This window comes from Miniopterus schreibersii (genome assembly GCF_964146895.1).
Source record: "Miniopterus schreibersii genome assembly, chromosome: 5".
In the NCBI taxonomy this organism is placed as follows: Eukaryota; Metazoa; Chordata; class Mammalia; order Chiroptera; family Miniopteridae; genus Miniopterus; species Miniopterus schreibersii.
Genome location: NC_138106.1, coordinates 31,282,991 through 31,306,876, shown reverse-complemented (window position 1 = coordinate 31,306,876; position 23,886 = coordinate 31,282,991). Strand labels below are relative to the sequence as shown.

The 23,886-nt window shown below is 36.5% G+C and overlaps 1 protein-coding gene across 6 annotated transcripts in view; it reads left to right on the top strand.

Moving 5' to 3' along the window:
* TBL1XR1 (TBL1X/Y related 1) overlaps positions 1–23,886 on the top strand; it is a 137,945-nt gene that overhangs the window by 47,483 nt on the left and 66,576 nt on the right. For 3 of the 6 annotated variants that reach the window (XM_081137691.1, XM_081137696.1, XM_081137692.1), the window contains exon 2: positions 22,179–22,247. Coding sequence is in view for 1 of the 6 variants with exons in the window: in XM_081137695.1 (XP_080993821.1) it covers positions 22,245–22,247 (3 nt within the window). In the remaining 5 variants the exon portion in view is untranslated. Of the gene's footprint in view, positions 1–22,178; positions 22,248–23,886 lie in introns of those variants that run through there. The other 3 variants (XM_081137694.1, XM_081137697.1, XM_081137695.1) reach the window with 2 other exon arrangements.

The window sequence follows — 23,886 nt, the reverse complement described above, 5'->3', positions numbered from 1 at the left end:
AAACCATTGCTTAATCCAAAGACACTTAGGTCTTTGCTCCATTTTGAATTAATTTTTTATATGGAATGAAGTAGGGTACCAACTTCATTCTTTTGCATGTGGATATCCAGTTGTCCCAGTATCCATTTGTTACAGTGAGAGATTTTTATGAATTTTTATCAGTACTTTATAGATCTTGTTAGTGGTTAACGAGATTTTGAGTTTTACTGATTACTCCCACCCTGTTGTCTAAGATAAGAGTGAATTTACTAAATATTGAAGAATAAATGCTGTGCATAAAGCACTGTGTTCCATCTCAGGAGTCATATATTCTTAGGACACAAACTGGAGCAGGTTTCTAATTGTTATGTCAAAAAATTTTTAAATGGGAAGTAGAACTCTTGGGAATGAGAGACTGGGAGAAAGTCCTTCCAGTACCTAACAGTTTTCATTTGGGGCAGAGGTAAGCTTGTTTTTGTGGAGCTCTAGTGGCCCTAAGTAGAAGTTACATTTGAATCCTAGAGAAGAGAGAACTTTGAAACAATTAGGGCTGTCTAATAATTTAGTGAAATGGTCCCCCTCCCGTGAAAGCACTCATCACTGGAGTAGCTCAAACACAGGTTGAGTCATTTTGTCATTAAAATTACAGAAGGGGTTTCTGCATGAAACAAAGGTTGCCGAAGGGTTTCTGTTTCCCTGTTCTGATTTGCTTTCATGTTTGTGAAGTTTTCAGGGTTTATTCTTCTCCAGACTTCAGTCAAGTAGCAGATTGTGAGTGAAAATAGTTATTGTCTTGAAGGATTAAATGATTAGAAGTACTCCAGTTTTTGATTAGCTAACATTATTATGTATATCCTGAAAATTGCCCCCATTGCTTGAGCTAGTTTTTTTTTTTGGCTTCTCTAACCTTGTTGGAAAACAATCTGCAATGGGGGTGAGGCACTGCAGTGAGTGAAGCTTGGTGAGAACTAAAAATTAAAGAATCTCGCATCACATTTGTGCATGGTGTGATGTATAGATTGTGAGTTGAAGGACGTTTGCATAAATTGCAGGAATATATAAATCGTGATAATGTAAGTGGAATTTCATTGTTATCCTTTCAGGAAAATTGAAAAATTGCCTTTCTTTTTTATCCTTTACTTTTTTTTTTCTGGTTAATCCTCACCTGAGGATATTTTTTTCCACTGTGTTGTTTTTGTTTGTTTGTTTGTTAAGAAAGAATAGAAGGGAGGGGGAAAGACAGAGACAGAATCATCAATGTGAGAGAGAGACACATCAATTGGTTGCCTCTCTCACATGCCCCGACCTGTGCTGGGGATTGAGCCTGCAACCAGGCAGTGCCCTTGACTGGGAATTGAACCCGAGACATTTCAGTTCTCCGGCTGATGCTTTAACCACTGAACCAAACTGGCTAGGGCTAAAAGTTGCCTTTCTTGATTCCAGGAATTATGCTCTTTTTTTGTAAATGATTCGTTAAAAGAACATATTATTTAAAGGAGAAAATGCACTAGTGCATATTTGTATTTCTGTGGTTGATTTTTTTTTTTTTAATGTATCTTTATTGATTTCAGAGAGAGGAAAGGAGAGGGATAGAAACATCAATGATGGGAGAGTCATTGATCGGCTGCCTCTTGCATGCCCCTGACAGGGAAGCAAGCCCGCAGCCTGGGCATGTGCCCTGATTGGGAATCAAACCCTGATTTCCTGGATCCCAGGTCGATGCTCAACCACTGAGCCACACCCGGCTGAGCGGTTGATGTATTTTAAGTATATGTTTTAAGGTTTGGAAGAAACCTGATTGTTATATAAGCTGATTGAGGCAAATTAATTTAAGTTCCTAGCCTTTAGACAGAGTAATTTGAAGACCTTTAGGTGATAAGATTCTCAAAAGAGAAGGGGAACATGAAATAATTTATTGTGTCTATTTCTTTGAAGTGAGATTTTAGAATGATCTATACAATAGGGAAAAACTTTTGAGCTTACCCTGTTTCAGGTTTTAAACATTTATCTTGTTTGCTAAATTTTAGGGGCTTTTCCTTATTTTAAAGATTATTCCAAAAATCTCATTTTGAGTAGCCTGGATCTTGATTGGGAACAATTGACTTCAAACAAAAGCTTTCTTTCTGTGATGTTAGTATGGATGTGCCTCAGGGACGGTGCAAATTGATTAACATGAAGATGTCTTTATATAATTGTAACTTTTTAAGGCTTAAATTTAAGATTTTTAAATGTGTATTCTTTTTTGCTTAAGAATGTAAAAATATTGTTTTTAATGTATATGAATATTCCCCTGAAGTTACTATACATTAAAAATTATTAAAGTTTACCATTAAGGTTTTCTTTCTCTTTGCCTTTTTTTTTTTTTTTTAATGTTTTTATTGATTTTGGGGGAGAGAGGGAGGGAGGAACATCCATCAGCTGCCTCCCCCACACACCCAGATCCAGTATTGAGCTCCCAACCTGGGCATGTGACCTTTTGGTGCACGGAACAACACAACCAACTGATCCACACTGGCCAGGGCCCCTTTGGCTGTTTTTCAGTGGATCACCTAAAGATTGCTATTGTTCACAGGTTTCTATCCATGACCCTGTGAAAAGTTAGTAAAAGATTTCACTTCTCAGTAGATAGAAGACATGTATATGCGGAACAAGATAGAATGTGGGGAAATACTGCACGGCAAGATGTTTTCCTATGGCTAACTTGGCTTGTTGTGTTTAACAGCCCTGTTTAAATTTAGAGAGGGATTCATTGAACTAGAATTAGCTGTATTGTATATAAACGCTGTTGGAGTTGGGAGATGAAGAATTGTAGATGCTAATTATTTTGTATTTGTGAATAAGTCTGAAAAGACTGAAATCTGACCATCAGTCCTTTCTGCACATATGTGATGATCTGTACTTTGATTTGCAGCTATTACTGCTATTTAAAGGACCTGTTGTTCTTTGCAACTGCCTAATTTAGCTTTCTCAGCCAGAAGCCATTGATCCAAGAGCTCTGCTTTTTCTCAAAGTTGACTGTAATAGCTATAGGAAAGCTAGCCCAGCACAACTGAATTTCCAGCAGTGCGGCCTCACTGTTGGTGAACTTGCTGTATTTTAGGCTTTAACATTTCAGGTCAGAGATCTTGTCTTTACGTACACAAGAATTCAAATTAGAATGTGTAGTACACGCCAAATTGGACGTCTGTGTTGAGGCAGATCTCATGACGACAGTGAGGGCTTCGCACGTCACAGAGGGTGAGCTGCTCTGTCCTCGTTCTGTCCTCCCACCTCCCGTATCACCCGTCCTGGACTGATAGGCTTACCTGCATTCCTAGCTGGATGCAGTGTTGACGTGTGTCTTACATAGCGGTTACACGTCTTTATATATTTTACCTTAGAGGAGGAAGAAATATTTGAATTGTTGGATATCCTTATAGTACCTAACAGAATGTAATTTACTCAGTAGGCACGATAGTATGGAATAACTAAATATGGCAGTAGTGCTCAAGCAGAAATTTGGCGAATCTATGTAAAGATATATGTAGTTATAACTTTATCTTATAGTACAATAAAACTTTCTTATTAATACTATAGTTTTTTAATGTACTTTCATGGTTTTACTTCATATCGATTACTTGGAGTGCTAGAATTGCCCTCATTTCTTGATCTGTGGGATTGTGGATGAGGGTTGTTCTTGTATTGTAATGCCTCAAGTCCTGTCTCATTCTAGGTTTCCAGTAATCTGTGGTTTTTAAGTTAGTTGCAACCTCCATTGATTTTACTTCTTTAGCTAAGATAAAACATGTAAAATCTAAAGGTTTGTCAGATATGAAGGCATCTTTACTGAAAACAGCAGGCTTGCCCTCCTTAAACCTCAGATACACAGGCTCGGTGGAGTTGTGAAAGCTTCATTTCCCATGTCCCAAGACAGACTTGAGTTCAGAGCCAATGGTGAAAGTTGCTACATCACCCTGTTAGGCCACCAAATTTATGTAAATAATCAGGTAAGACCCCTTTCCTCAGGGACTTTAGAATTTCAAAAGTTAATGCCTGTAGCATGCAATCTAAATGAATTTAGTCTGGTTGAAAATATTGCACATTATTTGGAAGGGAGGTTAATGATTTAGAGAAGAGAGATGTGTAAAGTCAAATTGGGGCTTTTTTTTCTGGAGGCCATAAGTCTGGAAAGGGGAAGGAAGAGGGGCATATAAGAAGATTTCCCTGAGAAAAGATTGTATTTTTAAACTTTATTATGAAAAATTTCAAAGTACATAGAAGAATAATATAAATATCTCATGTCCCCATTGCTTAGCATCCAACAGTTATCAACACATGGCCAATCTTTTTCATCTGAATCAAGGGTTGGCAGACTAAGGCCTGCTTTTTGTAGTAAAGTTTTATTGGAACATACTTCACCTATTTGTTTATATTATTTTCTATTGGCTATCTTTGTGCTACAGTGGCAACATTGAAGGAACGTTGAGTAGCTGTGGCAGGGATTGTATGCCTTTCAGAGCCTAAATTATTTACTACCTGTCCCTTTACAGAAAATATTTGTCAATCTCTGATCTAAATGCCTATTCATTTCTCTCCTAACAATATAATTTTTCAAATTTTCTATACATTTTAACTCTCACATACCTTTTACATAGGTTTACTAATTTTTGACATTTTTGCACATTGGCTTTACATTGGTGTAAATCACCTCTTTTATCTTTTTAAAAACTTATTTCATCATTATTTTAGCTGAGCCATTTGAGAATAAATTGTGCACATGATGATCCTTTACCTCTGAATACTTGTGTCTCTTAAGAACAAGGATACTCTCTTACATAACCTTAGTGCAGTGATCAAATTTTAGGGATATTTAACATTGATACAACATTGTTATTTAATATATCCCATATTCAATTTTTTGCCAATTCTCCTAATGACATTGCTAGCACTTTTTTTTGCCTTAATTTGGGATTCAATTTATTCATTGAATATTCTGGCACAGCTTTCCAGCCTTCCTTTGTGTTTTATTACATTCACATTGACAGTTTTAAAGAAAGTTTCTCAGTTTGGGTTTGTTTCCTCAGGACAGATTCAAAGTGTGTTAAGAAAGAAAATAATTATGTTAAGAAAGAAAATAAAAAAGTTATAGTGTGCTGTATTTAAAGAGCATAACTTTGGAGGTGGTGACATAGTTTTAAAATGCAGCTCTTTGTGGTGCAACTTCTGTGGATAATTGTATAACTAAGCAAATTACTTAATATCTAGGACCACTCATAAAATATGGCTAATATATCCCTGCCTTTTCAAGTTGTTTGGGGGATTAATTGAGATAATATGTGCAAAGTAAAAAGATGCCACACTGTGTGATATTGATTAAAATATAGTAAATATGGAAAAGAGGAAAATCAGTATGAGTTAGAACTGTCAAAAAGAAATTTGAATGGATAAGATTGCACTTGACCTGTTATGCGAAGGATGGGTTGACTTTGGAGAAAATACCTAGGTGTGGAGAATCCATTGGAAATTTTTAAGTGTGAAGGCAATGTAGTCAGGTTAGTGTGGGAAATAATGTTAGAGGAGGTTGGAGTTTGAGTTTGAAGGTATCGAGATTATAGTCCAGCCTTTGCCATTGGCTAGTTGTATGATTTTGGGTAAGTTATTTAACCTGCCTGGACTGCCTTTTCTAGCACTATAAAATGACTGGTGTATTACTGGCATTCTTCAGAGAGAAGAAACAAAGGAGTTGAGCTGGGTCTTGAAAAATGGATTGGCTCTCAAGAAGAAGGAAAGGGAAAGCCATTAGAATGAGCATGTTAGCTTGGCCGGGCGTGGCTCAGCGGTTGAGCATCCACCTAGGATCCAGGTGATCAGGGTTCGATTCCCGGTCGGGGCACATGCCGGGTTGCGGGCTCGATCAATGACTCTCTTCATTGATGTTTCTCTCTCTCTCTCTCCCCCTCTCCTTTCCTCTCTGAAATCAATAAAGATATATTTTTAAAAAAAAGAAAAAAAAGAATGAGCATGTTAAATTAAAGAAGGCACCATTGGAAATAGACCTTTTGTATTACAGGTTAGGGAGTAATGCATGTTGGAAACTAATGAAAAATTAAGGATATCAATTCTGAGCACTATAAGTAGGGTCTTTATAATTATGTGTGGTATGTAGAGTTGGTGGAGGAGGAAGATGGCCCTCTGAGTTATTTAAATAAAGGTTGATGAGATACCTGTTGGAATATAGTGACTAGATTCACTTTATGCAGCATTTTGGGATGGTTGTTTGTGGGTAGTTTGCTGAGGGAGCCTGCCTAGGGGCTTTCTCTTACAGAGGAGATACCTCTCTTCTCCCAGAAATTTGATATAAGAAATACCAAGACTTAGTGGAAGGAAAGGGCATTGTCAACACATTGAAGAGAACATGGGTGAGGTTGTGGATACAGAGAACAGACTGATGGTTGCCCAATGGGAAGGGGTTGGGCTGGGTGAAAAAGGTGAAGGATTTAAGAAGTACAGATTGGCAGTTACAAAATAGTCACAGGGATATAGTCAGCAATATTTTAATAACTATGTATGGTGCCAGGTAGGTGCTAGACTTATGTGGGGATTACTTTGTAAATTATGTCTAAGTGACCACTATGCTATACACCTGAAACTAATATAATATTGGATGTGAACTGTGATTAAAAAATTAAAAACGAAAGAAAAGAAAATGGGTGAGGTTGAAATATAGGCCAGTGATTCGATGTATAGGCCTTAGAATTCTTTAGGATGAATGTTTTTGCATGTCAGTTGATTCTGGAACATCTGCAGACACAGCCATGCAAGTGTGGCCGTTGATCTTGGAGGAATAATAAATGCTTGTGGAAGTATAAACTAAACAATCTGCAAAATTGGTAGCCGGGATTTAGACCTGCAGCATATCACATGCAGTGAATGACCATTGTTTATCATGTCACAGTAAAGAAAGACTGTGCATGAGTATACTATTCTTTGCAGATCTCTCTGCCTCAGGATTTATAACCTTCCTTCTGCCAATCTTTCATATGTATTTACCTATCAATAAATAAAATCAGTGGAAGTCCCAATTAATATGAATCCACCCATTCATTGGAGAAATAAGAGAGATGGGACCATATTTGACCACAAGTTGTTGAAACAGGTTCCAGGAACAAACGTAATTGGTAGGGAGGGGAATTTTTTTTTTTTTTTTAATTTTATGTTTGAAATATTACAGATGTCCTTTTTTCTCCCCAGTGACCCGTTCCACCCCGTCCCATGGGAGGGGTATTCTTGATTCATGTAGCTGCTGTGGTTTCTTTCTTTCAAAACCTGACTAACCAGGTTTTTCTGAACTAACACTTTCAGTAAGTCCCATTTTCTGGAGTTGCTTTCTGGTGTATACAGTCAATAAATCTGAATGGTTACAATGCTAAAAAGGTAAGTATCTCTTGGTTTTATAAAAGGTAGATTAAGAAATTGAGACGACGGTCCCCGTGTATTTTTTTTTTTAATATGTTTTTTACTGATTTCAGAGAGAGAGGAAGGCTGAGGAGGGAGAAAGAGAGAAACCAATAATGAGAGCCATTGATCGGCTGCCTCCTGCACGCCCCCCACTGGGGATCAAGCCTGCAACCCGGGCATGTGCCCTGAGCAGGAATCGAATTGGAATCTCCTGGATCATAGGTCGATGCTAGCCTCCGAGCCACGCCGGCCGGGCCCCCATGTATTTTAATGTAATCCTTTTGTTTGTTCTCCCTGACTAGAATTAAACTTCAAGGAGTTTTCTTTACTGCTCAGCCCCTTAGCATCTGAAATGATGCCTGGCATGTATAGTGGGCACTCAATACACAGTAATCAAGTGAAGGAAAAACTGTGGCGTTTCACCACATAACACGCAATTAAGCCCAGTAAAGGAATTCACAAAACAGGTTCTTTCAAACTTTTCCTAAAGTCTTTCTCCTTACTCCCTTTCTCCTTCCCCATTGGCTTATGGGCTTTGCTTTGATCCATAAAAGGATATGACAAGTCACATTTTAATTTCGTCTAGGAATCTAGTTATGCCTTTGAATAAAAATACTATGCCCAGGTTTTTAGCCTTAATTGGAAAGGACCCTTAACATCCTTTAAAAGAAAAAGCCAGCAGTTAAAAAATTCATTTTGTAGTGATTATCTGAAATGTAACTTATGTGGTAAAATTTTGTACTTGAAACATTTTTCTATCTAAACTTATGTTAAATCTCTTTAAATTACCAAAGATTCCCAGTGATGGGGGTGTGCAGAAGGCATGTGTAGTTAATGTTTGTTTTATTCGTAAAGGAAATTTGTTTCCGGGCCCTGAAATCTTACCACTTTTTTTTAATACCATGGAAGTAATGAATGCATATAATAAAATGAAAAAAAAAATGGGGCTTCTTTACTTAACCCTACCTTCAGGAAAGAGCTACAACAATGCTAAGAGCTCGTGCTGTGGTTCTTTTGGTGGGTAACTATTGTATGTTTGTTTATGTCTTTCTTGATCTATTAGCTTTAGACACAATTTATTCACTTCCTTCAACTTTTAAATAAAATGCCCTTGATAATGTCTTAGTGAAATATGAGTTCTTTGAATAGTGCCTTGGGGGAGAAAATTGTTGTAGACCGAAATGAAGAAAACATGAGAATGCAAAAAGAGATATATCGAGCAGGAGAAATATTAGTAACTGTTGAAAAAAAGCATTCTTGTGTTTTTCTTTTTATTCGCATGCAAAATTCTTCTTACCAAATGTGTGGTAGTTTTTTCCTACACCAATTAGTTCTCTGCAGCACCATCTGGGTGTCATAAAAGTCAATTCAGTTCTAATACTAACTACCTGGAGTTAGCATCAGATCCCCTAAGTCAAGGGGTCAGTTCCACAAGACTGCCCTCACTTCAGACGCCAACTGCAAGTCCCAGGTTGTTGGTTTTCAGTGACTGGCTACTCTGTCCTTGTAGATTTAGCTGCAGTCTAGGAATATATGGCTGAGTTGGACTTTAAGGAGAACCAGCCTCTGCCAAGTCATTCTCCATTAAGATAATTTCTTGTGGAGTTGGAGCTTAAAGGAATTCCATACGTTTTTGCATGTGTAGTGTGGTTATAACTAGACCATTCTTTTCCCTTTTACAGTGTAAAAGTCCATGGTTCTTAAATATGCTGTGAATGAGTGAATAAATGTGCAAGAACACTTTAGAGTTTGAAGAGATTAAGTGATTTTGAAAGAACAGACCTTCTATGTAGGTCTGGAATGGAACCAGTTTCTTAGAATGTGGTTTAACAGTAGTCACGCTTGAACATTCTACAACTATGTTTTCAATCTCTGGCTAAGAACAGTGGATAAAATAAGGAAGGAAATGAAAAAAAGTTAAAATTTATATACTGTTAAAAGATGTATAACCATTGGCCCTAGGTTCCTATGAAAATTTGCAAATTGATGGGGTCAGAGTTCAGTGGTTCTTGGTCAAATTCATCTTATACTGAATCCATTCTGTTCTTCAATACTGCTTCTCTGCCCTTTGAGTGAAATTTTCAGCTTTACTTTATATGTTTTCCAATCAATGACATGGAAATAAAGTAGAATTTATTAAAGCTCCAAGTGGGATATGCTGACTTGCTTTCAAATTAGAAAATTAGCCACTGTACTAGTGGCATTCAAAGTTAGACTGAATCAAACCATTAACATCTTATTACGACACCAGAGAAGGTTCGTATTAATAGAATTTATAGAGCACATTAATTGTTCAGGGCAGCAAGCATCAGGGAGCACTGAGAGCTTACACTGCTTATAAGGAAGATACTCAGTAATCGACATGATATTCAAAACCAAAATAAAGGTACTGTTTTTAAATACTGCACAGTTATGGAGAAGGCTTAATAAAACCTTATTAAATTTACCCATTTTTTGCTATCACTGAAAGTAAATCCTTCCCAGGAATTCAGTGTTGGCTGTTTTAGGCACTAGTTTCATTGTTTCTCAGCTACTGTTTGGAAGCCAGGGAATAGGAATATTAGAGTAAACATTTCTTTAAAACATGGACATTTGTTTGATTCATCCAATACCCAATATAGATTGGTTGTGATGTTCATTAAAAATTGGTATTATTTCTTAGAGATCAAAAATCTTGAACCACTCCTGCTTCCTTCTCTAGTAATCCTTTCCCCCCCTCTAATTTTATATCCAATATTTAATCCAGAAATGATAACTTATTTTCAGAATGCTAATAGTCTGTTTAAAAATAAAGTTGCATTTTTGTTTTTATAAAATAACATCGTTGAAAACACAAAACATTCTAGACATTTAGATTGGGTGTATTGACCATTTATTTCAGTAAATCTGTGGTTCTGTTAAAGGATAGCTCAGTGTGTCCCATCACACACAAAATCTAGTAAAATAACTATGATGACTATCAGTTGCATTTTTATATCTCAGGTACTATTACATGCTTCATGGACATTATCTTATTTAGTTGTCATAACAGCATCCCTCTGTAGGTAGGTAGTGTTAAAATCCTCACTTTACAGATGATGAAGCAGAAGTTTAGAATAACTAGCCTAATGTATCATGCTCAGTAAGTGGTAGAGTCACAGTATTCTTGTAGCTCTAGTTCTTATGTAGGTTTTAGTAAAGAATGGATGAAGCTGAGAATGGAAGGCAATGGAAGGTAAATATTATGTAACTGCACTAATAAAATTGAAAAGTTGTAAAGAACCAGACATTTGCTTCTGGCAGTTGTGTTTTGTAAGGTTTACAAATGAAATGGCCTGACATAGGATTATTAAATGCGTGTGGGAAGGAGTAGGGAATTTGGTGTGGTTAGAGGAGAATAAGGACATAAAATATCCACATTATTAGAAGAGGGGAAATTAAGAAATAAAAGTGATAGGAGATATGAGATTGGGATATAATTTTATGGTAGCTACCAATGAACCTATAAGATTTGAAAGTGCATAGAAAGCTTCATGATAGTAAACATGTATGGGGCATCCACATTCTTTCAGATTTCATTTCCTCTAGTGCTAGAATGTCAGTAGAGCAAATTTTCTTTCTAGGATCTTGGGATCAGAAACTGATGATGAAAGGAGTCCCTGCCTGTTGTAAGCTGTCTGATTTTTAGGAGTAGTCTGTTCATTTCTTTGTCTATAGAACAATGAAGGAAAAAATAGCAAAAATGAACAATCTCTTAAACCTTTGTCAGTGAGCTACAGGTTGTTCTACTTTTTTTTATGCAGTTCTTTGCCTTCCTTCCCAGTTCCTCTACTCTGGTAAAGGTAATCAGTGGGATCAAAACCAAATCACAGACCCCAGAATAGCAAAACTAAGGAAATGCCTTTTAACAACAACTGTTACGTTTTTAAATTTGCACCTACATTTGTAGCAGAGTAGCACTCTGTTAAAATGCTTTTAAAATGTTTTACCAAGATGTGATAGTTATGATAATATGATAGTTATGATAATATGGTCGTACAATATTTCAGAGGTAAGTTGTTAAATAATTGGTCATAGTTCTTTTTCTTTATCTTTGGAACAAAAATTATACTTCCAGCATTCTGAATTTCAGATATGGTTTGCATCAGATATAGTTTGCATTTGTCTTCGTTCTTCCTGAAACTGATTTTATGAGGGAGTGAAAAGCAACCCAACAATTTTGTCATTGATCTTTATAATACCTGTATGGATAAGGTCTTTATTTTAACCACTAGCCTTTTTGTGAAAGGGATATACTTTACCATGTTTCCCATGTTACTTTCTAGGCATCTAGTATTATAAAGCTGAAGAAGGAATCTTTCAAGATACATACCTTTTATTGAAGGGAGACAGGCATATAAAATGAATATCTGCAGTGGTGGTAGAGCTTAGGTGGAATTTAGAGGACCTAAGATTTAGCTAGAGGTACTGCGTGTCCAAAGTCATGAGGGTGTGGGGGGTTCAGAAGACTAAAAACGCTTGTGAGGGAGCACCCTGGAGACAGAATGTAATGGTGTTTGGCGGTTGGTTGGCTGTAGGAGATGAAGGAGGAGAGAGCCATTATTTGTAGCTTGGGTGAGTGGGAGTATGGAGCGATACACAGGTAGAGAATATAGGGAGAGGAGCAGGTTTGGAGTGGGAGGTGAACTAAGTTTATACATAGCAAGCTTGAAATGCTTTGGGGCCATCTATGGGGACATGGGCGAGGAAGAAACTTCTCTACCCTCGAGATTCTTTCAGATGGTCTAATAATTAAATCTACATCAGACAGATTAACGGAAAATAACCAAATTTCATTACATATGTACACATGGGAACCCCACGTAATAGAGTCAGAGACCCCACCTACACGAGAGGTTCAAAGACAGTTAAAATGAGTTATATATGGCATTCTGACTAAGGAATGAGGGATGGTCCCTTGGGGCTTGAGAGGAAGATCCTTGCAAGAGATAATATGAGCAGATGTTCAGTAATTAGTAGGTTGCCCTGCTATATAGATATGGGTAAGGCCCTAATTTAAATTCTTTAAGGAAGAGGTAAAAGTTTCTCATGAGCCCTGGGGTCTCGATTGCCTTCAGCTCAAAATAATCTACATGCCAAAGTTGCACATCTTGGAGGGGCCTGTTCTGAACCCCGATAGGGAGAAGGATGTCCAATGGGCTTCAAGTTACAGGAGACCACAATTTTAAACAAATGAGTGGAGAGGCGGGAAGTTGCTATTGTTTTATTCCATTTTCCTTAGTGTGAGGAATTCCTTCAGGCTCATGGCCTCTGGAAAATGGCTGGGGCTGCAGGAGCTTCCTGCTTCAGCTGGAGGAAGTACTGCGCCTGCCCTCTTCTAAGGAGAGCAAAAGCTTCCCCAGCCCTCCTCCCACGCCTGGTGGCCCCCCTTCTCAGTGTCTTTGTTTCCTACTGCTACCTCTAGCTGTAAGAAAGGCTGGGAGAGGGAGCATTTATCTGGACATGTTACTGCTTTGAATAAAATTGGGATTATTAAGCTAGAAGGCAACTAATAGTTACGTAAACAAAGAAGCAGGGACCCAACAAAGAAACCCACTGTTGCCTCTTTCACTTCAAAATTAAAAAAAGGAAAAGCTGACTTTTCAGGTAATCAATTTTGGGATGCATGGCTATTAGAGGAATTTGGGCTTTAGACTTCATCAAAATTGCAAGGGAAGGAAGGGGATTGAGGATTGTGGACGATGGGGTTCAAGGGGCAAATGCAGATTGAAGAATTGACAAAATTTAGTGGTTGATATGGCTGACAAAGGAGACAGAAGGAAGAGTTAGGGATGACTTTCAGGCTTCTGACTTGGGTAGGGAATATTAAGCTACAAGCAGCACAGTATTTGCTCCAGCAATGGCTATAGTATTTTTGTGCCTTCCAACACTTTGGTAAACTTCCAAAAAGTAGGAGGATTACACATTCTAAAATCCCAGGCTCTCTTATGAATCCTGATGATGCAAACTTAAATAAATTTAACTTTACTCACATCAGACGAAGTCCCTTTTTTCCTGTATGTATTAGGTTTTTGGGTTTGTTTTTGTTTTTGTTTTTTTTTAAAACACACAACACTATTAAATCTACATAGTACTTCTAGAACTAGTTAGTTGTATGAAACACTCCAGGTGAAAAGTATTTGGAAGCTGGGTAGGAGAGAGTAGCAGTTAGTATTTATTGGTTGGTGGATTTAGAGTATCCTCTGGGGGTGCCCACAATCCTTACTGTACCAACACCATCTTACCATTGCCATAAGAGAAGATATGAATCTCTTCCTCCTAAGTAAAGTGACACTTGCTTTAAAAATTCTTTATCATGTTGGAATAAGAAAACTCTTTGGAAACAAAGGCTTTTGAAGAGAGAGGCTCAGAAGACCTAGAGGAGGAGAGTAGTTAAGAATTTACCCTGGCATCTGGTGGCCACTTCCCTGCCCTTTTTCAGCTGTTGCTTTTGGTCAAGGAACTTCTTTGAGCCTTAGTCAACTTGTTTTTGAAACAGAGACAGTAATACCTACTGTACAAGCTTATTGTGAGATGTAAATGACACTGAGTGCACAAGCAATGCAGAGTTTAATAGTATTTTATTACTTCTGGTAAGAATATTTATGAACTGAACCGCGTTTTTTTTGTTTTTGTTTTTTTTAAGTTCTTTTGTGTTTGTTTGTTAAAATATGTCCTTATTGATTTCAGAAAGGGAGAGGGAGAGGGGGAGAGAGAGAGAGAGAGAGAGAAAGAAAGAAACATCAATGATGAGAGAGTCATTGATCTGCTGCTTCCTGAACTCCCCTGACTGGGAATCGAGCCCGCAACCTGGGCATGTGCCCTGACCAGGAATCAAACTGTGATCTGGATCCTAGGTCAATGCTCTACCACTGAGCCATGCCCAGCCATACTGGACCACTTTTTAAAAAAAACTTTATTTAACCTTCAGATCATCAAAACAGGTTTTTTGTTCTACTTATAAGATATTATTTAGTTTGTTAGTTTGGTTTTATGTCTGTGTTGCCTTATTTTTCAGAAGTCAGGAGATATTTTCTTCTTTGAGTGCCTGTTTTTTTTCTTGTGAGCCTCATTTTTATTTTTTAAAAGGCTTCCAAGGATATCAGAGGTCAACCCAGTCATACCCAGTCATTGCTTATAGGATCTGAACCAGTCCCATAGAAGCCCAAGTTGTAAGCCTAAGACTCTGGCATCCCAGAGGCAGAGAAGGATCAGGACCCAGGTGTGTTTTGAGGAAAGGGTTCAGCAAACCTTTTCTCCTTAGATGCTTAAATGAACTTAGTTTAATTTTTAGCTTTGTTTCATTTGAAATATAGAGGTGGAATGTCAGCAGTATTGCCAGCCGAAATGGGGTACATGGCAAAGTGGTCTTTAACTTGTGAACTGCATCTCAGTGGGAGTGAATACTTGGTGGGAAGGTTTTGTACATTCTTATACTGAGCATGTCCCTTGATGGATGGGTTGGGTCCTGTGAAAGCTATGCCCATGAGACTCTTATAAGATGATATTAGTTCCTCTGTGGAGCTTGGGTTTTCTGAGCCAGGGTAGCTTCCGCACCCTTCTGTGAGTTCTTGTCCCCTTGTGCCTGAGTAATCAGGAAGGTGTGCAAAGACTCCTGGGTTGCATGTTGTGCTGACCTGTCTGGACTGATAGTAACTACACTGATAGCCTTCCTGTCCTATGTCCTTCTGAGTTAACAGGTTACAGGTGTGGCCTTAAGATTTTGTGAGTTTCTCCTTGTTGAGTCTGACTCATCAGAGTAGTAAGTTCTTTTCATCTGCTTGATTAACCAGGACTTGAGATTTAGAGGCCAGTTAACAGTCACAACAGATTTTCATCCTCTTTGTGGGAAAGATATTTTCCGAGTTATTTCCCCTCTTATAAGCAAGAGATAAGATTTTGTTGAAATTCCCCTATCTTCACAAATTCCCCTCTCTGTCAATCTCATTTAATGCTCATTGGAATCCAGAATTATGTTTTAGGTATGATAGAAGCTACAAGTTATAAAGATACCTTATTTTTTCCAGGAGTTTACAATCAAAAGTGTTGAAAAAAGTCCAGCTGGTCAGTGAAGTTCTAGCTTTGTGGGTTTTCACAAACTAATTTCACTTTTCTCCTCTGTATATTTGCTCTACTAAAGAATATTGAACACAATGGGAAAAAACAAGACCAGAGGTTCTTAAGCATTTGAAGAAGTGATGGTCTGTATCCACATTTGCGTTTTGTTATTTTTACCTAACTAGGTATTTTAAGGTAGTAATGGTAGATAAATAAATGTATGTAGTACAGGCACAATGTAAGCATTTGCTGGATATTTAAACATTGAGTCTGTTGTCTAAACTGCAGTAGGACTTAAGTGACCAGACATTTTATTTCAGTGGTATTTTTCTGTTTTTCAGTATCATGTGTCTTGAAAAATTAGAAGCTTTTTGATATTAACTTTGTAAGAATGCTTTTATGAAAAGTACTTTGACTGAACAGGCTCTGGGCAACAGTTATGAAAGTTTCTCTTATTTAGCATATCTTCTTTTTCACATTTGATAACTTTTCTGATGGCCTCTATAATATTACAGTGCTAAACATAAATAAACCCGTGATTTATAATGCTAATATCTATCCTAGGAATTATAGCTTTATAATACACAAGAGATACAGGATATAGGCAAGAACAGATATTTCAGAGAAAAAATTGGAGTAATTGAAACATAAATGACCTATTTTGTGAATGTGAATGTTCTAGATACGGTTTCCAACACTAAGGTGACAACGTCAAGATAAGGCACATCTTCATCTGCGATTGCCTGCATACAGAACATAAAACATCTTGATATCTTCTTGCCAGCTCTCAGTTGAAATACAAACCAGTTCTGACTATTCTACTTACTACTGCGGCCCTGAGGCACCAACTCCTCCCTCCTCCAGAATGCCCGAGTCCCCTCCCCCTACTCAGACTTTTTCTTTTTTTCATAGCACTTCTGTTGGAATTTAAACTCTGGGAGGGCAAGGGGTCTTTATTTACTGATACATTTTAGCAAATTTTGTCTACTGTTGGTAAGGGGCTAACTTTTAATACTAACAGTGTTTAGTAGAGAGAGGATGATAAGACACTTCCCCCTTCCTCCTCCCTTCCTCTTCTCCTCCTCTCCATTCTCCCCACAGTTCCCCCTGCAGTCTGTTGCAGTATAAATCTTACAGTCAAAGAAAAAAAACACACCTTACTATAAAACTTGGCTTTGAGATAAACATAGGCTTTAAATTACATTGCTTCCTGGCCTCCTAAAGAATCTGGCTTTCTTTTCAGTTGGCATTTTCTTCAGTAACTAATGGAGAGAGTTTATTAATAGGAGGCTGGCCCTTTGTTGTCGATGGAATCCTTGGTTGCTTTGATATTAGAGAACTTGGAAAAGATAAGAAAATTAACATTTTGTTTTAAGTGTAATTTTGTCTGCAGATTCAAAAATTTGTTTTAAAAACTAATTACACATACACAGTTCACTTGTTCATTCCCAGAGTCATCTGTGAGTTATATTATGATTTAGGATTGTTAGAAAATATGAAAGCATCTTTTGCAGTCACATTTTAGTTTACATTATAAAAGTGATTTTTGTAGTAGTACATTGTTGATGTACTATTTTTTTTTTTTAAGTAACTAACAACAGTGTGTGTTTAGTCATACATTTTTATATCACCTGTCTAGTATCACAACTAAAGTATGAGTTTAAGCCTTTTCTCATGTTCAGTTATCTATCACTGAAAGTTAGTGAATTGGGAACTTCACTAGATGTTAGTGCCTAAAAAATCAGTCTGATTTTTAATAACACTTAAAACTGCCCAAACCAAACTTTAATTTGAAAACTTCTGGGGCTTAATATAAGAGAACTTGTGTTTTTTATTGTCTTTAATTGCATTGCTAACTCTTTTTTTTTTTTTTTTTTTAATGTATCTTTATTGATTTCAGAGAGAAGAAAGGAGAGGGAGAGAGAGAGATAGAAACATCAATGATGAGAGAATCATTGATTGAGCCCACAACCCGGGCATGTGCCCTGACCGGGAATCGAACCCCGATCGCCTGGATCCCAGGTTGACGCTCAACCACTGAGCCACGCCCGGCTGGGCACATTGCTAACTCTCTGACAGACAAATTTTAGGGTACTTCATAGTTTTTGTCTTATTTCTGCACAATCGTTTTTTTGGTATAAATGTAATATAAACTTGAGCTACATGTGATGCTACCGATGAAAGTAACTGACATCATAATTGTATGATTAGTCATAAATGCATGTTTTCTTTTTCAGTGCATGTTTAAATCGTGGGGTTTTTTTGTTTTTTTTTTAATGTGGATTTGTGGCTCGAGTATATCCTATTTTTAGAAAATTGGGGTCATAGTATACAACTCTTGAATCCATTTTCTCTAAATCACTTAAATAACAAGGAAAGTAAAAATCATAGCCAGTGATGGTAAACTTGTGTTTGATCTGACTACTTTGAGTCTGATCTCTCAGGGTCAGTGTCCTTAAGATATCCCTTCTGTTACAGTGCCTTCCCCTTTTCCACTGGCTGTCTAGGAGAATATTGTGTGAGAGTGAGAATGGGGTGAGGAGAGCTCAGGATATAATGCTTTAGAGGCTTTAATGAATGCATAGTATGATATTAGAGATTACAACGTTGAAGAAGGCAATTAATAAAAGTTGTGAAATGGGTTATGGAATTGAGAAGATTCCATTGAAACTTCAATTTACAAATATATTATTTTTGTTGTTTCAGTTGAAGGTAATCACTTTGTTTATTGTACTTTCAACCACGTGTAAGCAATTTAATTTGGACTTTGTGACTTTTCTTTTGCCCAGAAGTTCATTTAATAAGAAATCTTTTTAAGCATATTAATTATGGTAGGATCATTATGTTTTTTTCTTAATTCTTGGGGTGATTGTTCCAAAATTTTCAAATATAAAGAATTCATTTGTACCTTTTATTTCTTCAGGATACCAAGTACACTTTCTTGAATTTGTTACTGGCCAGTAGGTTCTAGATTAGATTGCATGGCAACTTTAATTATAAGCAACTTTTCTATTAGTTTGTATCTTTTCTTAGGGAAAGGACCTGTAATCCACCAATCCAATAAATTTACTTCTAAAGTCTTTAGGTTAGTATTTTTGAAAATGAGTCAAAATACATTGCTGAACTATTTTATAGGATTTTTACATATTAAAAACTCCTGATTATGTGTAGGTGGTAGATTTTGGAAGATGTTTGCTGAGTCAGCAGTGTCTGTTTCTATGTTGAAAGCCTTTTCTAAAATTTATTTTAGGTAAAATGTTCTGAAATATGGATTCTAGAAGCAAAACTTTTTGTTTGGAGGTAAAATCAAAGCCTGCGAAGACTTACTTCATTACAAGAAGTAAAACAAATAGGTCTAGTGTATGTAGAACAAAGTAGTCGCTAGTTTTATGCTGATTTTATAATGTGATTATGTGCTCTTGAGTTTGTTTGTTTGTTTGTTTTTTAGTGGCAAAAGGTCAATCTTTATTGGTCGCTTCCTAGAAGTGGTACTGAAATGACTGGTTATAGGCTGGCTCTCCTAAGCATTAAAAAAAAAAAAGTTGAGTAGTTCTTCTAACCAATATGATTTATTTATGCTATAATTCAGTCTCTACTGTGTTTTATTTTCAAATATGTGTGTGCTTATTTCTACACATAGAGATATTATAACACTTTATGAACATATATATCTTAACTATATATGTTCAAGGTACTATTCTTAGTTTGGTGGTGGGTTAGCAAGATGAATGAATGATCAAGTCCCTGGTCTCCAGAAGTCTGATAAAGGGAGGCATGATGAGAGAGCAAGGCACTACACAGTTGAGGCAAGAGAGGGGCAGGTTTCTTTCTCTAGAAATTGGAGTGAACAGTTAGGGGAGGAAGCTGATTTGGGCTGAATCTTGATGGGCAGAACCATAGTTGGAGCGCATTTCTGACAGAGGAATGAGCAGCATCGTGGCAGCCAGAGTGCAGAGCACAGAGAGAGAGGACCACCTGCTATGGTGAGAGTAGAGGATTTTTAGCAAGTGATATTAAAGGCAGATGTAAAGGATACATGTGATTTTGTTTTTTAGAGAACTTAAATTACTTCAGTGCAGATAGTTTTAATATACATTCTTTCAGATTATCTTAAACACACCTTAGATTTTTGTAATTCTTTTGTAAAATATGTAATTATATCTTTTAAAATTCAGATGTTCATTTTATAAGATGAAGAATTGTGTGGTGTGCTTTTATAAATGCACTGCACAATGGGTGGGGCATAGGTAAATGAGTCAACTAGAAAAACGTCTAATATTGAATCCAAAATACAGCCCTGCATATGTTTATGTTTTTAGAAATTTCTCACTTTTCCAGATTGTATTGTATGTGCAAGTGGGCAGACCTGTTGAAACGTTATTTCTCACAGATTAATTCACCCTTCAAATCCTAGAATCAAATATTTAACTACCTACCTATTTATCAAATCACTATTGTGATTTTTTTCGCTTAAGGACTATAGTCCAATGGGTAAAGTTAAATGAGTGAATGAAGAAAAGGATAGAGAAAAGATAGAGAAATTGAGATACAAGACATATTAGAGTGATGAGAGAACGACTCACAGATGACAGAAAAGAGAAACCAGGAAGAGGAGGAAAAAGACCTAACAGCTGGAACGATCTAATAAGTATTTTCCAAATGTAGATGTGTGAGTTTGTGTGTTGTGAGTGTACACATCCCAGTAGTGAAAGCAAGTATCCATTGGGGTCCAGTGCTCTATTAGTTTACTTACGTTCATTTTAGATTATAAGTTTATTTATATTTAATGTAGGGTTTCAAATGTATACCCCTATCTGGCTGTGATGTCATAGAGTCATGTATAACATATGGTATATAATGGTTCTTAGAAGACTGGAGTGGGGGGGTTCACAGACTAACAGTGGCACTCCCACTCATTCCATTCCTGGGAATTACCATGTGTTTGAGTTTACTACTGTATTATAAGTTTACTTGTGTTTGAATATGTAGATTTATGGATTATATTATATAATTTTAACCCAACCCTATAAAAATCTAGTAACTTAAAAATTTCTGCAAAGGAACTGAATATAAGAAACATGAATAAGAATAGGAAACAAGAAAATGGTAGAACTGATACAAGCTACTTAAATGAGCTTTCCCCCAGCCGTGATCTAATCTGAGAAGATGACTGAAAATTTCAGATTATCGAGGAAGATGACACATAGACATACATTCACTGTTGGTATTGATGAGCCTTGCTCTAAGAGTAAGTTATGCCTTGAGACTTTAATGATATGAAACTATCATGGTTAAAAGACACTTAAAAGTTAAGAAACTAGAGTGTTTTAAATAACATTAGAGCACTGTAAATAAATAATCTTTTTTTAAAAATTGGTTTTGTTTTACAGTGTGTACATAATTGAGTAGCACATGTTGCTTATTTATAAATAAATAGAATAAATGTATGCCCAAACTTTTTTCTGATAAGGGTGTTCTGCCAATTTTTGGATAACAAGTCGCCGTATATGGCTTACAGCTCAAAAACTCATGAAATTTTCAAAGTAAAATAATTGATGTTCATAACAAACAACTCTGGGGGTAAACAGAGCCTAGCAGTAATCTAATTTTTGTTTGGACTCAATCATGATATCTATAGAAAATTTGTTCAGTAGGTGGTAGAAAGGATCTACCAACTAGCTCCTAAGTGTCTTGTACCAAAATGCCTTGGGCTCATTCCTCTCTCTTGAAACACCAGAAGCTATTGGGATAGTATATGTTGATATAACCATCTATAATTTCATTTAAATGTGTGACATGCTTAATAAATGTTATTTTAATTTCTAGATTTCCTTGTAACTTAAGTTACATAGTAGAACTGAAGTTTCAGTATATGGCGGTGGAGTTGGCAATCAGCACAAATGAGAGTTCCAGTCCAGTAAAGATAAAATCTGAGGGGAGCAAACTTCAAGGGATTAAATTCTTTCTGAGTTATTCCATGTATTTGCTGAGTTATCTTTCTAGTGTTCCCTGACTTAATTTACCTGTTAGGTGTATGAGGTAAAGCTCCTACATTTCTTTCTGTGCCGTCAACATGTGCTCTGACAGGAACTTGACAGAAACAGTCACCACTGACAGGGTGTATGAGAAACCACTTGTATATTTACAAAAAAGGTTCATGGGAGATAATGTGCTGTGACTTAGCAATCGAGGAGAACTGGGTAAGCTCTATAAAATGTAAACTCTGAAGAGATTAAAGTTTAATAAGTTTTGATTGAAATGGTTTCAAAACCAATCATGTATTTCTCTTTATTAAACAGAATATATAGAAAATAAGTTGAGTGCTATTCTTCATGGCTCATGATCGTAGATTGTTAGCATACTATACTAGGCTCTTTTAAAGTAATATTTGCATGAGTTGAGTTGAATGTGGGTCAGTTTGTGCAGATTGATCTCTTGAGTCTTGTTTTGTTTATTGTGTCAATCTTTTAGTGTTATAAAGACGCAGTGCTGCCGTATGCTGTGCATTTAGAAGTTGCTGCTGCTGTTTACGATTACAGTTGCTTAGGGGGAGAAAGATAGTCACTGGTGGAGACCTTGAAGACATAAATGAAGAGTATTTTATACGTGTAGAATTTGGCATGAGGAATCTTTTAAACTGAGCTTGTTTCAGGGCACACTGAATATTTTACTTTTCTTTTTCTCAGCAGCAGCAACTTGTGATTGGCGGGACCGGATATTCAGTTGTACATCCCCACATCAATGCACTGCCAATGGTAAGAATTCCCACTCTGAATGTTAGATTGTTTTCATTGCTCTTTTTAGTATTCACTTATTTTTAAGAATCTGTTAAGGATTTTGAAAGTTTCTCACAATCTCACAAAATGTACATGTGCTACTAAACTAAAGAAATGTTTGTTTTTAATATGTAATTTAAGGTACTTAAAATAGTTTTTATGTATTTAGTATTAAAAAGAGGCAAACCCTTTGAAGATTTTCATTATCTGTAGGTTTTATAACCTCTTGGTTATGGTTATCAAGACGTAAAGTATCATGTAGTGATAATTCTGTATTTTAACAAGTAGACTGTATTTTGTCAACAGAATTTTCATGTTAAACTTAAGTTATAACAGCAGTAAGAGCTCATGTTTTTGTCTATCCTCTTATATAATAGTCTGTTTTGCATATTGCATTTATCCTAATACAAGGTGTCCCCCAAAAATGTATACACACTTTAAGAGCTGATAGCTCAATTTTGAAAATGAAATGTATTTTATTAAACCCTGACTTTATAATTACTCAAGGTGTGTGTATAAATGTTTTTGGGGCACCCTATATTTATAGTTAATGGTGAATTAAATGGCTGAAATTCTGCCTGTATTTCACTAGTTAATAATTTTCAGGAGAAACATTTTTATCTATTTAAAATTATCATTTAAAAGCTTTTCTCTGTGGAATAAAAATCTGTCAGCTGTGTTATACAGCAGAAAGACCACTGGGCTCTGTAGGAGTTGGGATTTGCTTTTTTTCTTGTGTGTGTCTTGGATGACTTTTGTCAAGTACTCATAAATTTTGATGATAGAATTGGTCTAAATTTCTAAAGTTTAGCTCTAGCTGTAGGCAAAATGATCTCATCACTGTTAATTAGAGTTCAGATGATTCTCCCTTACAAAAAGTAACTTCTTACCTAAATGTAAATAGGTAATTCCTTACCTATTGCTGTATAGTTTGGGGATTAATGACTAGCAGGAGAATTAATTTTTGCTTTTTGTTTTTGTTTCCCCCCCAATTAATTACTTAAACAATATCTTCTATTTTAAAGTAGTGCATCATCAAAATTTTTAATTTTTACTTAAATTTTTACTTTAAACGTTAAATCAGGGAGCTATAGAAACTGATAAAGGGTTTATAGAATTTTATGGGAAATGGTAGGTGCATCACTATGAAATAAAAACTAAAAATTAACTAGAACCAGGCTAAAAGGGTGAGATAAGTTATCTGTGAAAATATTGCAAAGAGAAGATTCATTTTAAAGATGGATTTGTCAGTATGTTGATAAGAGAAGGATGTCCTTTGCCTAAACTATCTTTTGAAATTTTTTTTTAAAGCCCGTTTTTTGTTTTTGTTTTTTAAAATATATCTTTATTGATTTCAGAGAGAGGAAAGCGGGGGGGGGGGGGGGGAGATAGAAACATCAGTGATGAGAGAGCCATTGATTGGCTGCCTCCTGCACGCCCCCGACTGGTGATCGAGCCTGCAACCCGAGCATGTGCCCTGACCGGGAATTGAACCCCAATCTCCTGGATCCTAGGTCGATGCTCAACCACTGAGCCATGACCGGCCGGGCTCTTTTGAATTCTTAAAAATGACTTCTAGCTCCCACTATGCCCCCCCCCCCTCAGTTAATGGAGAATG